Below are 13,575 nucleotides of genomic sequence, written 5' to 3'. Positions count from 1 at the left end.
AATTTTTATTATCTAAATATTCATTTAATTTTTTGAGAAATAGTTCAATTTCCTTACATGGAGATATGAAATATTATGATAAAATATAAATGTAGTGTTCTGATAAGCGCCCTTTGTTGCTTTCTTGGAAGACAAATTTAGAAACACACTCATTGTTGCAAAACATATTTTACACGATAAATATTGAATTCTGTGTTCTCAATATGCCTAATACCTCATTTATTAGCATATATAGAGTAATATCAAACAGTGTCCTGCACAACAGGCAATAAAAAACAAAATTCACTTGATACATAAATTAAAACTTTTCATGTTAGATAAATATTAATATTTCCAGTATTTTTTTGACATTTGCTATGTTAATATTAAATTATTACTCATGGTAGTATTATTTTAAATCTATAATAGATTGCATCTGCGTGTATGCCAAACATTTTCAAGTTAGTTATAAATATTATTGTTCACAAAACTTAGGACATAACTTTGTATATAAATGCTATAGTTAAAAAGTAACTTGATTGAATTCATTGCACTGGTCAATTTATTTGAGTTCCCTTGCTTTTGTGTGTCATCTGGGACTGGAGTTCCCATTGGTTGTTTAACAGGACATGCACAAGAGCATACCCTTTTGTTCGTATCATGGCAAAGAGCATTGCTGGCCCTCCTGGCTGGAGTTGTTGGATCAGCAGACATAGATGTATAAAATGGTTCTCTCAAAATGGATCAGAGACCTGTAATCTATTTATATAATCCTTTCTTGCCCAGTAATCGCTTACGCTGGGGATCCAGTTGCATATTGGGTGAACGTAGCAAGAGTTAGACTCAACAGCCCACCCCCATCTCTTGTTTATTAGAAATGGTATATTCCTGAGAGACCTGCTGAGATAAGGAGTTTCACTTTCAGGAGGGGACCATAGGAGACAGATGTCAATGAAGGTGTTGAAGTGGTAGGGGCCTTAGAGCTTAAACAGCCTTGTGCGTGGGTGCCCTCGTGACCCTGCCTGAACGTTATTTCTGGCCAGCACATTCTCATACACTGGAGCTGGTATCAGTTTCATTTAGTGCCCTGCCAGTTCCTTCCACTGCAGCACTCACTTTTGTGTCTTGTCTCCTTGGTGTCGTCTATGGGTTCTTGTTTTGGACAACTGGTGCCCCTGTGGGTTTTTTTGTGTGTGTGTGTGCTTTAGATGAAGGTTTACAGAGCAAACTAGTTTCTCATTAAACAATACACCTATTGTTTTGTGACATTGGTTGCCAACCCCACAATGTTCAACACTCTCCCCTTCTCGACCTTAGGTTCCCCATTTCCATTTGTCCAGCTTTCTTGCCCTCTTCTGCCTTCTCGTCCTTCCCCAGGCTAGTGTGACTATTTAGTCTCGTTTTGTTTTATGGGCCTGTCTAATCTTTGGCTGAAGGGTGAACCTCAGGAGTGACTTCATTACTGAGTTAAAAGGGTGCCCAGGGACCATACTCTTAGGGGTTTCTCCAGTCTCTGTCAGACCAGTAAGCCTGGTCTTTTTTTGTGAGTTAGAATTTTGTTCTACATTTTTCTCCAGCTCTGTCTGGGACTATTCTTTTGTGATGCTGTCAGAGCAGTCAGTGGGCATAGCCAGGCACCATCTAGTTGTGCTGGACTCAGTCTGGTGGAGGCTGTGGTAGTTGTGGTCCATTAGTCTTTTGGACTAATCTTTACCTTGTGTCTTTGGTTTTCTTCATTCTCCCTTACTTCAGATGGGGTGGGACCAGTGGAGTATCTTAGATGGCTGCTCAGGTGCCCTTGTTTTGTTGATGCCCTAAGCATGTGCTTACCTTGCTTATTGGGTAACACGTCCCTGGTATTCACACTCTTTGTGAACACTGTTATCGACCAATATGGTGTCATTCATTCATGTAGGAAAAAGGACTGTACCAGGCCCTTTACCAGCCTAGGTGAGGGGATGTCTTTTGAACTTGTTGCCTCGGCTCTGGCCCTATCTCCAATGTCTTAGATCAGCCAAGACTTAACAGTAGTAGGTATTCCCCAGATGAAGAAGAGGACATTCTAGAAAGAAGCAATGTAGTGTGCAAAGGTATGGAACTTTTGTGGGAAAAAAGAGCAGGGCCAGAATGAGAGCTGGTGCACAGCTGCACATGCTGAAGGATACAAGGTGGCAAGGGATAGTGTCCTGGTGGCTGGAAACGTAGGCTATGACGGGAGGATTTTAACACCCAGACTAGGGACTCTGGACTCGATCCTGTAGGTGGTAGGAGACAAACGGCAGTTTTTTAAAACAAAAATGCAGTCACTTGCATTTTAGAAAAAACTGACAACCAGTGAAGAGACTGGATTGGAAAGCCATGAAGCTGGGGCTGTTAAAAGAGTCTGTACAGGTATGGGGCAGGGTGCTGCATGTGTCCCCCAAACTAGACAGTAAGTTCCTGAAGAGTAGGGTCTTATATCTGACTTCCACACATTTCTTTAACAGATGTATGGTGAGCTTTGGAGCATACTACTTAACAGTGAGAGATTTCATGCCTTGTGCATAGGTCCAAAAAGGTTAAACAGCTAGGCAAGAACAGGGTCAAGGTTAGTGTAACTTTCTCAGCGTTACATGGGGAAAAGACTTGAGGATATTGATTGAATATACATTCACCTGGAGCCACTGGTCCTGGTTTTGCTTGGAAACAAGAATAGTTTTTCTTTTACGTGACAGCCCCCTGGTGCCTTTGTGGCTCTCTGGCCTGCAGTGAGACTGTGCTCTAGAAATTTATGAGTGAATCATCCTCCTTCACCCACTCACATCCAGTTTCGCAGATCGAGCATACATTTGTCCTCTTCTCACACCCTCCCTTAACATAACCTAAACTATTAACCCAGCTGTCTGCTTCCACTCTGTTCTCCACGGAGCAGAACCCTCCTGTGACTCCCCATTGCTCTTAGAATAAAGAACCAAATCCTTACTACAAGAGGTAACCTCTAGTTACCACTCTCAGGCTCCAGCCACACTGTTCATCCTTCTGTGAGTTCCTCATAGGCACTCTGCTACCACCTGCCACAGGACCTTTGCACAGGTTGATCCCTCTAAATCAAATGTTCTTCCTTTCCACCCCTCACCCAAACAACTTATCCTTCAGATTTCAATTTAAGAGCCATTTCTTCAGAGAATACTTCCCGAGTCCACAAAGATTGGGTCCCTCTTGTCTCTAACAGCACCATGTGCCTTCCCATCATTGGCCAAATCATAGTGGTAGTCTGACATTTATTTGTGTGATTTCTTATTTAACTGACTCTTTGCACTATGAACCTCTGTGAGGGCTGGGATCATGTCTGTGTTTGCTGCTGTATCCCTGGGGCCTAAAACATAGTAGATGCTTCATAGTTGTTTTTGAATACATGAACTGATCATAGTCTGTTATACTCATTCCAGATATGTAACTGGTTCATCAATGCCCGGCGACGGCTTCTCCCAGACATGCTTCGCAAGGATGGTAAAGATCCCAACCAGTTCACCATCTCCCGCCGTGGGGGTAAGGCCTCAGATGTGGCCCTCCCCCGGGGCAGTAGCCCCTCGGTGCTGGCTGTGTCCGTACCAGCCCCCACCAATGTGCTCTCCTTGTCCGTGTGCTCCATGCCACACCACCCAGGCCAGGGGGAGAAGTCAGCAGCTTCCCTCCCCCAGGGGGAGCTGGAGCCCACCAAGTCCTTGGTGACCCCTGGTAGTACACTTACCGTGCTCACCAGGGCTGAGGCCGGAAGCCCCACAGGTGGACTCTTCAACACACCACCACCGACACCCCCAGAGCAGGACAAGGAGGACTTCAGCAGCTTCCAGCTGTTGGTGGAGGTGGCACTACAGAGGGCTGCTGAGATGGAGCTTCAGAAGCAGCAGGACCTGTCACCCCCCTTGCTGCATACTCCCATCCCCCTAGTCTCTGAAAACCCCAAGTAGGCATCTGCCAAAAGGGGTGCTCGAGGTTCGAGCTAGTTGTCCTGGGTTTCCGTTTTGGTTCCCTTTCATACAGAGGGTTTTATATGGATCACTGCCAAGCATCGGGATCGCCTCCTCTGTCCAGAGCTCTTCAGCAGGAAGATGCCAGCTGGCGTCACTGCACTGTGATGGGGACCTCCCCTCCACTGACTCTGCCACTTCTCCAGGCCTCCTCACAGTGATGGGACCAAGAGATCGGAGACAGGCATGGTGCTGCTGCTGCTGCTGCTGCTTCTTCAGAAAATCCCCAGGTTACCTTTGTTCCAGCCTGGTTTCCTGGGCTGAGCTCAGGAAGCCTGCCGAGTTCACACCTATGCTGGTTCCAAGTTGTCCCTGAGCGGGACCTCTTTGTTAATCCAGGTGTGGACATTCCAAGTTCGTAAGTGTGAACAAAAGAAAAGAGGAACTCAGCAGATGTAACAGAACCGACTCCAGTTGAATGTTTAGATTTTCGCTAACCTCTTTTTCTTTTCTCCTTTTTGCTGTGGTTTGCATTAATGGGAGTAGTTAGCTCAGGTGTGGGGAATGAGAGTGTGTTGCGGGATGGAGTCTAATGAACTGGGAATGAGCCACCACTGCAACTGGTGATTGTTTTACAAGGAAGGGTGTGCTTTTATTTTGGGGACCAGCTAAATCTCTGCAGTAGTGCGAAAATTCCAAATGGTTGTTTCATTGTTGGTTGTTTGGTTTAGCGAAAAAGAAAACTTTTACAGGCTTTGGCTTTTCCGCATTAGGCGCAGAAGGGGACACAGCCACAGCCAAGGCAGAGGGTCCACCAGAGAATCTGACCAAACCTTCTAGGCACGGAGCAGAGAAGGATGATAAAACCAGAGAGCTGTTTGGTTTTTTTATTTTTGTTTTTATTGTATTTGGGGAGGGAGGGGGGAAATAAGCTAGATTGAAGCAGTGGGGTTTTTTGTTTGTTTGTTTGTTATTTTAGTTTTTTCTCTTTAATGTTTTCCTCCATTTCTGTATTCCTGATTGCTTTGCCCTGCATCCTGAGTTGTTCATTCTTTTAGGAACTTGGATTAGTGGGGCCTAGAATGTCAAAGTTCCCGCAGCTTCTACTTGGAGAGAAGTGAGCCATCTAGTGGTCAGGCAGCTTTTCCCACAATGGTGACAGGAAACTATTCCTGGAGGAAGCAGGTAATAGCGCCCCCGTTTGTCTGAGCAACTGCCTTCAGAGAAGGCTGGGGCTGGAAATGGGTTATGAAGCCTGTTAGCTGTCTCCTTGTGTTGCACCTTTTTTGAAGCTGGAGTTGCAGGGGCTTCCCCTTGAACTTCACAGTGAAGCAGATCATAGTTTGTCTTATTCCACCCCTCCCATTACCTCCCTGTTTTTTATTTTGCTGTTTCATAGCTGACAGTGTTCAAAGGCAATATACCCAATCTTTATATATCCTAAAAAACACTAATCCTAGGTTATTATTAGCCTAAATAACTTTGTTCTGAATAACATTGTTACTGGGCCAGGAGACAGGCCAGGATCCCCAAGCTGCAGTTTCTGAGATTGCCAGGTGTTTGGCACAGGAGGAGTGTGAGCATCCCTCGGTGTTGACAGACTTGGGTGGATCTCCTGGGGCACACAAAGAGGAAGGCAGCAACGTGTTTTGTCCTATCTGGAAAGATCCCTGAAGCCCTCAGGGAGGCTCCCCTACTCCATCCATTGCTGTGGGAGGGGAGATTAGTTATTCAAGGAGAGAGTGTTTTGTTCTCTGTGGGTGGGCACTTTTCCTAGGCTCTTTTGCTACCCTCTGGCCTCTTTCTCCTGCCCTCTCCTTGTGTGCCGCAGGGGGATCAGGGATCCTCACCCTCCTGAGGCCCAGCTGGGGAAGGATGAACATGGCAGCTTCAGGTTTAGTTGAAGCTGCTGTTTGCCTAGCCTCTTCCACCCCACCCATGTCTGTGAGTCCAGGTCTGGTGTGGCTGTTGCTGTGTACTTGTAGCAGGGGACATGGGAAGTGTGTTGGGTTGGGGTGAGATTTTTCCCTTCCCACAGTGCACTGGGCAGTGGAGTTGGTGAAGGGTAGGGGAAGCCATGCTGCTGAATTCTGGTTGGCATTCTCCCCTTGTGTGAAATGGGGTGGCTGGGGTAGGGCAGCCTTGCTTGGGTTTAGTTGTGAGATAAACCTAGAGGAAAAGCACAGTTTTCCCATTGAATTATTTGAGCAAGAAACTACTGTAAATAACTTGTTTTTGTCTTTTGTCAAATAAAGTTTGTTTTGTTTTTGTTTGTTTGTTTGTTCTAGGCCTAAGCTGGATGCGTGCTTGATGCACTGTGACCCTGGGCCCAGGCCTGGAGAAAGGGTGGTTGCTGAGTTCATGCTCAGCCTCACCTCTTCCACCCTCCCTCTAGTGGCCAGCTGGGAGTTTTGTACACCCTATGCCCTTGTTACCATTGAGAAGCCAGTGCCCCCAACCTCCCTTCTCCTCCCATCCCCTTCATCAGTATACAGGGCTCTGCGTCCCAAGTTGGGCCAGCCAGTTTTTCCTGGGATCAACAGCCAAGGTTTGGGCTTGCTAAGTGGTGAGGATGTGAACTTAGGGAGCTCGCACTTTACCTCTCCCTTGCCCCCCAATGAGCAAAGGGTATGACTACAGAGTGAAGCCAGCGTAGATGAGATGGATGCTCCAGTCATGTCTGAAACCAGTACCACCTCTGGACTTCCCTATTACATAAGTTAGCAAATTCCCCTTTGTGCTTACGCTAGTTATCAGTTGCATTTCGGTCATAATGAAATGACGATGCACTCTAATTGCAGCCCAAACAGTGCCAAATCGAGGTCTACAACAGTAGAAAATATTCATTACTTTTTTTTTTTTTTTTTTGCGTATACACACACACACATCCAAAGTGAAAAACCCTTCTCATTTTATAGATGAGCATCCGAGTGTTTGTTAAGTTACTTGTCCAAACACATACAGCCGATATAAGCGTGAAGCGAGGATTTGAATTCAAGCCTGTCTTACCTGAAGGTCACCAAGGCCTGCCCAGACCCTATTTGAATTAGTATGGGCAGTTCACCACCTACTGGCATCCAGCTATCTAACAATGGTATGAGCTAAGCACTAGAGTTTCTTCTGAGCCAAATCAGCTTCCTTGCAATTTCTCCCTAATGTTTCTGGATGGGAGATACCTAGTCTCTGCCACTGGTCACTCTCCTTTAGGAATGTGGAGAGGGAGCTCTCCCCACTCAGGTACCCCATATTAGAGCCCCAAGTCCCTTAGCCATTCATCCAAGGTTCTGGTTTTCCCAATTCCTCTCTGTCAGTATCCCTCAAACTAGGTGCTTGGCCCCAGGGCATGGCAGAATGCTTGCTGGCAAGGGCTCCTCAAGGTAAGTTCAATATTCATTTTTACATATGGAGATACTAAAAGGGGAAGTGAGTTGGGTGGTTCAACTGCCTAAGGAGAAAGAGAGCTTAAAATAATACTTTTCAAAGAACTGAAACCAAAAGTGTCTAATGCATCAAGCTTTAAATTGGTGAGCCCTGGAGTGAGCAAGCACTCGAGACCATGAAAGCTGATGAGGGATAATGTGGGTAGGGCCCCCTCCTCTGGAGCTGGGATGGGGTCTAAGGACATCCACCTTTCCTGTATCAGCTTCATTTAGAAAATAGCTTTTTAAATGCATTTCTGCCCCAGATCTTGAGCACCTGCTATCTCTTTGGCCCCCCTCTCTATACCCCTGCTCTAATGGGAGTCATGATGGAAATCAACGTCAACTTGGACCGTGTATCCAGTCATAAAAAAAGAAAAAATCAGAAAAAGAAAGTGGTAGTAATGATGGGGGAGGGGTATGCCTTTAGACTGGTCATCAGGGAAGACCTCTGTTTGATCCACCACTTTTGAAAGTGCAAAAGTTCCTCCATGGACTCCCAGCCACAGAACCACCAAGAAACTTGTTGGTCCCATCTCAGCCTAGAATAAGAATCTCTTGGGTGGAACTCTGGATTTTTAAAAAGCACACTCAACTTCAAAAGCTACATTATGTGAAAGCTCCCAAAGGGCAGGGGCCAAGTCTGCCTTTGTCTGAACGTAGTCTCACTTTGTTAGGCACTGGAGCCATAGAGAATAAGGTTTGGCACTCTGGAGAGATGTGGAAATAATGATCATCATTGCTCTCAATGTTACTGATTTCCAAAGCACTTTCTATGATGTAAGCCTGGGTTCAAGTTCTGGCTCTGTCACTTAATTAGCTGTTGTAACCATAGGCAAGTCAATTGACCACTCCAAACCCCAGTTTCCTCATCAATAAAATGGGAATAGTAATATTTACTTCTTGTTAGGCACTGTCGAGTCAGTTCCGACTCTCAGCGACCCTATGTACAACAAAATGAAACGCTGCCCAGTCCTGCACCATCCTCACAATCGTTGCTATGCTTGAGCCCATCATTACAGCCACTGCGTCAATCCATCTCTTTACCATTAGTTAACCTCGTAGGATCACGAAACAGAATAACACATTACTGTTATCTATTAGTATCTGACCTAACTCACCCTACTCTCAGCGTAGGACGGAGAGAAAAAAAAGTCATAACCTATTATAATAATTTGCTCCATACCACACAGATTTTTATGTGTAGAATTGGCACTAAGTACCCAGAGGAGTGGTTCTCACACCTCAATATGCATCAAGATCATCAGGAGAGCTTACTAAAATGCAGATTCCAGGCCCTACCCCCAAAGAGTCAGATTCTGTAAGTCTAGCATTCCTCACTAATGCCACAGGAGATTCTGATGCTATTGGGCCAGGGACCTGATTATTATCAGGGCAGTGATTTATTCCCAAGAATGTTGGGTTGAGAAGATAGAACCTCATCTTTCAAAGTTAGGAAGGGGGGTACCACCAAGTACCCCTAGGAGTTCATGGCAGCCTGAAGTTCAAGTGTGAAAAAAAATTCCTGACATTTTTTTTTAATTGTTGTAAAGATATATATGACAGAACATTTGCCAATTCAATGTTTTTTCGCTTGTAACATCAATTACATTAATCATGTTGTGTAACCATCACCAATAATCATCAAATTTTCCATCACTATAAACAGAAACTCACGGCTTCCTGAACAATGGCTCCCCTTTCCCTCTCCCTCCTGCTACCAATAACCACTGATACAACTTGGGCTGATATTTTAATTACAGAAGTAATCCACATTCACTGTAGAAAACTTGGAAATAAAGGTAAAAGGAGTTCAGTATAATGGTTAAGAGCTCAGCCAGCTTTAGGAGTAAAACAAATGTATGTAAAACATTAAGCAATAATAAAACATTTACAGTTAGTAACAAAGCAAAAAAAAACAAAAAAAGACCAAGATAAAAAATATCACAACAGGTGCTCTTCCCACTGCTGGTGGTTTTCTCCCTAAGACTCATGATTTCTGTGATCCATCAGTATCTGTCCTGGCCACAATCTTAGCCCTCTGGGCACAGCTTCCTCTCTGACCCCTACTACCAGCAGCTGGGCAGTGGTATAGAAGCGTTCAGCTGGGAGGAAATACTCAGCCCCAAGGCTGAATCCAGTGTTCAAACTCACAAAGGCAAAATTTGTTCTATTTCTAAATCTGTCTCTTACTTCCAAATATCACTCAATATCAAGTTCTTTTCCATCTTAGACCACCCAGGATGTTTATTTTAACCCGATTCACCACTTCCTAAGATAAGCGAAGTCTTGGGTGAAAGCAGAAAGGGAATAACTTCAGTCCCATAAATACATTCTAGTAAAGGGTTTTGCACCCTGGCTCCTAATTTAACTCTGCTCTTAAAAAGCTAAGCGGAGGAGCACAGATCAGATTTCAGATGCCTATGTAACCTCTAACTTGTGTGATCTTGGGCTGGACTGCAGGATCTGAGGACCCTTCGAACTAACTTCCTGTTATCTTCCCCTCATCCCCCATGCAAACACAAACTTCATGAGTCTTGAAGTTCTGAGCTTCACAATATAAATATACATAATGAGTTAACTCCTTTTTAATCCAATTTTCTCCATTTTCAGTGCCCCCACCAGCTCTCCCTTGAGGAGTTCCCCGTCCCTTAAATAGCAGTAAGAGTGATCTTGCTAAGATGCACACCTGATTGCTTTCCCTGCTCAAATCCTTTCAGTGCCTTCCTCAGCCCTTGGGATAAAAACCAAATTTTTCAGTATGCCCTCACCCCCACCCCAGTTGTAGCTTCATTCCTTACTGTTAGCCTACAAGGTTTCTTCTATGGGAGTGCTCTCTGCTCTTCCCTTCCCACTTCCCCTTGTTACTCCTACTCTTCCTTCAGATCTCTATCTTGCCTAACCCTCCCCCAGCCACCCCAGATCAGATTCCCCATTACACACCTTCACTGCTAGACTCAGCAGTGTCTTTGACAATGGGCTACATACTCTTTCAGAATTCAACGCAGTGATCAGTTAGTTTATCTCCAGTGAATACAGCACTTCTAAACTGGAGTGAGTTGTTTAGACTTTACCATAGTTTTGCATATGGGAGGGAAACTGTTTCAGAAAAGAGGCAGGACTGAAAGCAACGAGAGCCATGTGAAAGTTAGGACTAAAGGTGTGCATCCATAGCAAGCATGTGGCCCTTCCACCAGGTCCAGACAAAGCAGTGTCTTGTAGCATGTTTCACCCTTTGGGGTCCAGCCCACTCAGTCTACTGAAACAGGATCTTGGGGTGTAAAACACCAGCTATGGTATTCTAAAAAAGCTCCCTAGGAGATTTTGTTGCTCATGTAAGGTGGAGAGCTACAGGTGAATGTTACAGGTATGTAAAGGATGTTCTGATTTATTGACACTCTTGAAAGTTTTAAGGGTTAAGAGCATAGATTTTGGCATCAGAGCCGGGTACTAGTTGAATGATTCTGGGCAGGCTACTTTGGCTCTATAAGTCCACTGCACAGAAGTGATGTGAAGATCAAGAGTATACAGGTCACCTGGTGGCAACTTATTACATAGGACAGTAAGTATAGGTACCACCTGGAGGGCTTGTTAAAACACAGATTATGGACCCCATCCTCAGATTTTCTTACTCAGTAGGTCTGGGATGGAATCCGAGAATTTGCATTTCTATCAAGTTTCCATGTGATGCAGCTGCTGCTGATCAGGGAACCCACTCTGTGAACCACTGCCCTGGAACACATTAAGAACAAAACAGAGGGACACTCAGATGTTCTGATACAGAATAAAGTATTTTCTCCCTTCCCCTGCTCCCGCGGGAGTCCTCAGCTCATTTAAACTTGATACATGGCCTTAGAAAATCATTTCCCCTTTCTGGGTCTCAGGGCTCACAATTGCCAAGAGGGTACTGGGCATGATGAGACGCTAAACTATTACAGAAAAGAGTTACACATTCTGAACAAGTTCCTACAAGAACGTGCAGGGTCAAGGGCGAAAATGAGCAAGAGCTAAATCCTGAGGGGTAGCTTGGGGTTCCTGGGAAGCAAGGTCTGGATTTATCAGATTAGCATGCCTTCTCAGGAAAGGCTAGCCCACGTTCCGCCCCGCTGCCTAAGGGGAGAAGCTGAAGCGCACTGAGCAACGCTCACGTCCAACCGCCGCTTTCACCTCGAATGCGATTCCTCCGTCTCCCCAGCGCCTCCTCGCGCTGGTGTCGACGCCCCCGACCCCACCAAAACTGTCCCTTCCCACTCGCCCTACAGCGCTCCTACCGCAAGCTTGTCGTCATTTCCGCCACGCTCTATACGCTTGCGCTGAGGCGACCGCTGGGCTTTCATTCGGATAGCTACACGATTGCTGATTGGCTGCGTATGCTCGTCGGCGTGAGGACGTGCAGTGTGCGCTGCCCCTGCCCCACGGCACCGGTCTCAGCCGAGAGAGCAGAGCCGGCTGGCTTGGTTAAGTAAGAGGGACTGCAGCACGTCGTCAGCCTGACCCCTGAGACTTCTGCCGCCGACCCGCGCGCCGTGACCTGCAACCCCTGACCCCGACTCCCTTTGGCTCGGCCCGCGCGCCCCAGGCCCGACACGGGCGGCGCGGTGGGAGGATGAGCGGCGGGCGGAGGAAGGAGGAGCCGCCTCAGCCGCAGCTGGCCAACGGGGCACTCAAAGTCTCTGTCTGGAGCAAGGTGCTGCGGAGCGACGCGGCCTGGGAGGACAAGGTGCGATGGGGTATGGCGAGGGCGCAGGTTTGAGGAGTGAGCTGTACTGGGGGACGGATGGACGGGTTGGGGTGTGCCTCCGCCGGGGGGGGGCCGAGTGTTGGGGGCCTGGCCCCAAGGGAGTCGGGCCGAACTTGGCGGGCACGGGCCTGACAGCCGGGCTCGGGGCTCACTGCGGAGTGTCCTTTAAGGGAGAAGCCGCCTGGGTCACGCGGGGAGCGGCGAGAAGGGGACAGAGGAGTGGTCACCCGCAGCAGGGCGTGTGCCTGAACGGAGAGTGAGTGAGCTGAATTCTGTTCTCCCGCTGTCTTTTACTCTCAGTAAGATCTTGAGTTACTTGTCTTCTCCGACACCACATAGTCTACGTACTTGAGATAGTCTTTAGCACTGACAGTAATGATAACAGATACCTACTGAGTATCTTATTTGTGCCGAGTACTCTCATGTATTAGCCTATTTAATTCTCATAGTTCTTAAGTGGGATATAGTGGTGCATTAAAACGTTTAGGACATAACGACGGTCACTAATGGCGAGTTTCTGTTGCATGAGAAAGACCAAATTTCCTAAGAGATGTTGAGAAGGGAGACCAAGACCACCCTGGAGGTCAGAGTGTATGTAAGGGAGAAACACCACCAAACGTGTGTGGGTGGTCCCCTCCTCCGCTCCATGATCGGGAAGGGACTATCAGAAAGAAGAAACAGCCTGAATTCAGGTGGAACCCAGGAACGTTGCTTGCCGCCCTTTCCCACGTTTTTCTAGACTGCTGAAGTCCATTTCCCTTCCTGGAGTTGCTGTAAGGGGGGGATGGGAGCTACTTCCTGAAGGTGCCCTTGTCCTGCCCCCAGACATGCCCCACCCCTGCCAGCTCTTGCAAAACCTGCAGTCCCTTTCTGATATGCTGTGTCATTTCTTTACTTGTATAAGGTCTGATTTCTGGAATCTAGGGCAGGTCAAAAGCAGTCTTCCATGGCCTATGAAATTTAGATATGCTGGTCCCTGTCTCCAGCATTTGTTTCTAATTCTTTCTCCTCGGTGACTTACTCAAAATTCAGTGGGCAGGAAGATGATGCTGAGTGAGTTTACAGTCAGCCCTTCTGCTTGGGGACAGTCTGTCTAGGTCTGCCTAGTCCGATAAGAGTGCTATCTGTGGTCTGTAGCATGATTACTATCACAGCCACATTATCACAAGTGATTTCACTTCTGCACTTTCTAAAAAAAAAAGTAAATGATTTCTGAAATTTTTGTTTAGAGTACAGGACTTGGAAGTCATTGATTAAGGGGATAAGATACATTGTTTTCTACTATATTCTAATATAAATAAGAGGTGATGCATGGCAAGAGTTTAAGGAAGATATACAGCAACAAACTTTTATCTATTTCCTTGATTTTTTTCCCCCCTTATAACTCAAGACTACTATGATTCCATTTTAGAGGTGGAGTCCTGATGTTACCAAGTGCTTAGTTTAAGAGCCACATACCATTGCTTTTGGGGAAAAGTTCCCTGGA

General features: G+C 46.3%; 2 protein-coding genes across 2 annotated transcripts in view; both read left to right on the top strand.

The window, feature by feature from the left end:
- Positions 1-11,387, top strand: part of TGIF2 (TGFB induced factor homeobox 2) — a 30,676-nt gene extending 19,289 nt beyond the window's left edge. Inside the window, exon 3 of the mRNA XM_023724906.1 lies at positions 3,408-11,387. Within this exon, the coding sequence (XP_023580674.1) occupies positions 3,408-3,929 (522 nt within the window). The 3' untranslated portion in view covers positions 3,930-11,387. The remainder of the gene's footprint in view (positions 1-3,407) is intronic.
- A 364-nt stretch (positions 11,388-11,751) lies between these two features.
- RAB5IF (RAB5 interacting factor) overlaps positions 11,752-13,575 on the top strand; it is a 9,708-nt gene continuing 7,884 nt past the window's right edge. The window contains exon 1 of the mRNA XM_004370376.2: positions 11,752-12,068. Within this exon, the coding sequence (XP_004370433.1) occupies positions 11,955-12,068 (114 nt within the window). The 5' untranslated portion in view covers positions 11,752-11,954. The remainder of the gene's footprint in view (positions 12,069-13,575) is intronic.

This window comes from Trichechus manatus, unplaced genomic scaffold (assembly GCF_000243295.1).
Source record: "Trichechus manatus latirostris isolate Lorelei unplaced genomic scaffold, TriManLat1.0 scaffold00008, whole genome shotgun sequence".
In the NCBI taxonomy this organism is placed as follows: Eukaryota; Metazoa; Chordata; class Mammalia; order Sirenia; family Trichechidae; genus Trichechus; species Trichechus manatus.
The sequence above is the reverse complement of the archived record's forward strand: the minus strand, read 5'-3'. Positions and strand labels throughout refer to the sequence as shown.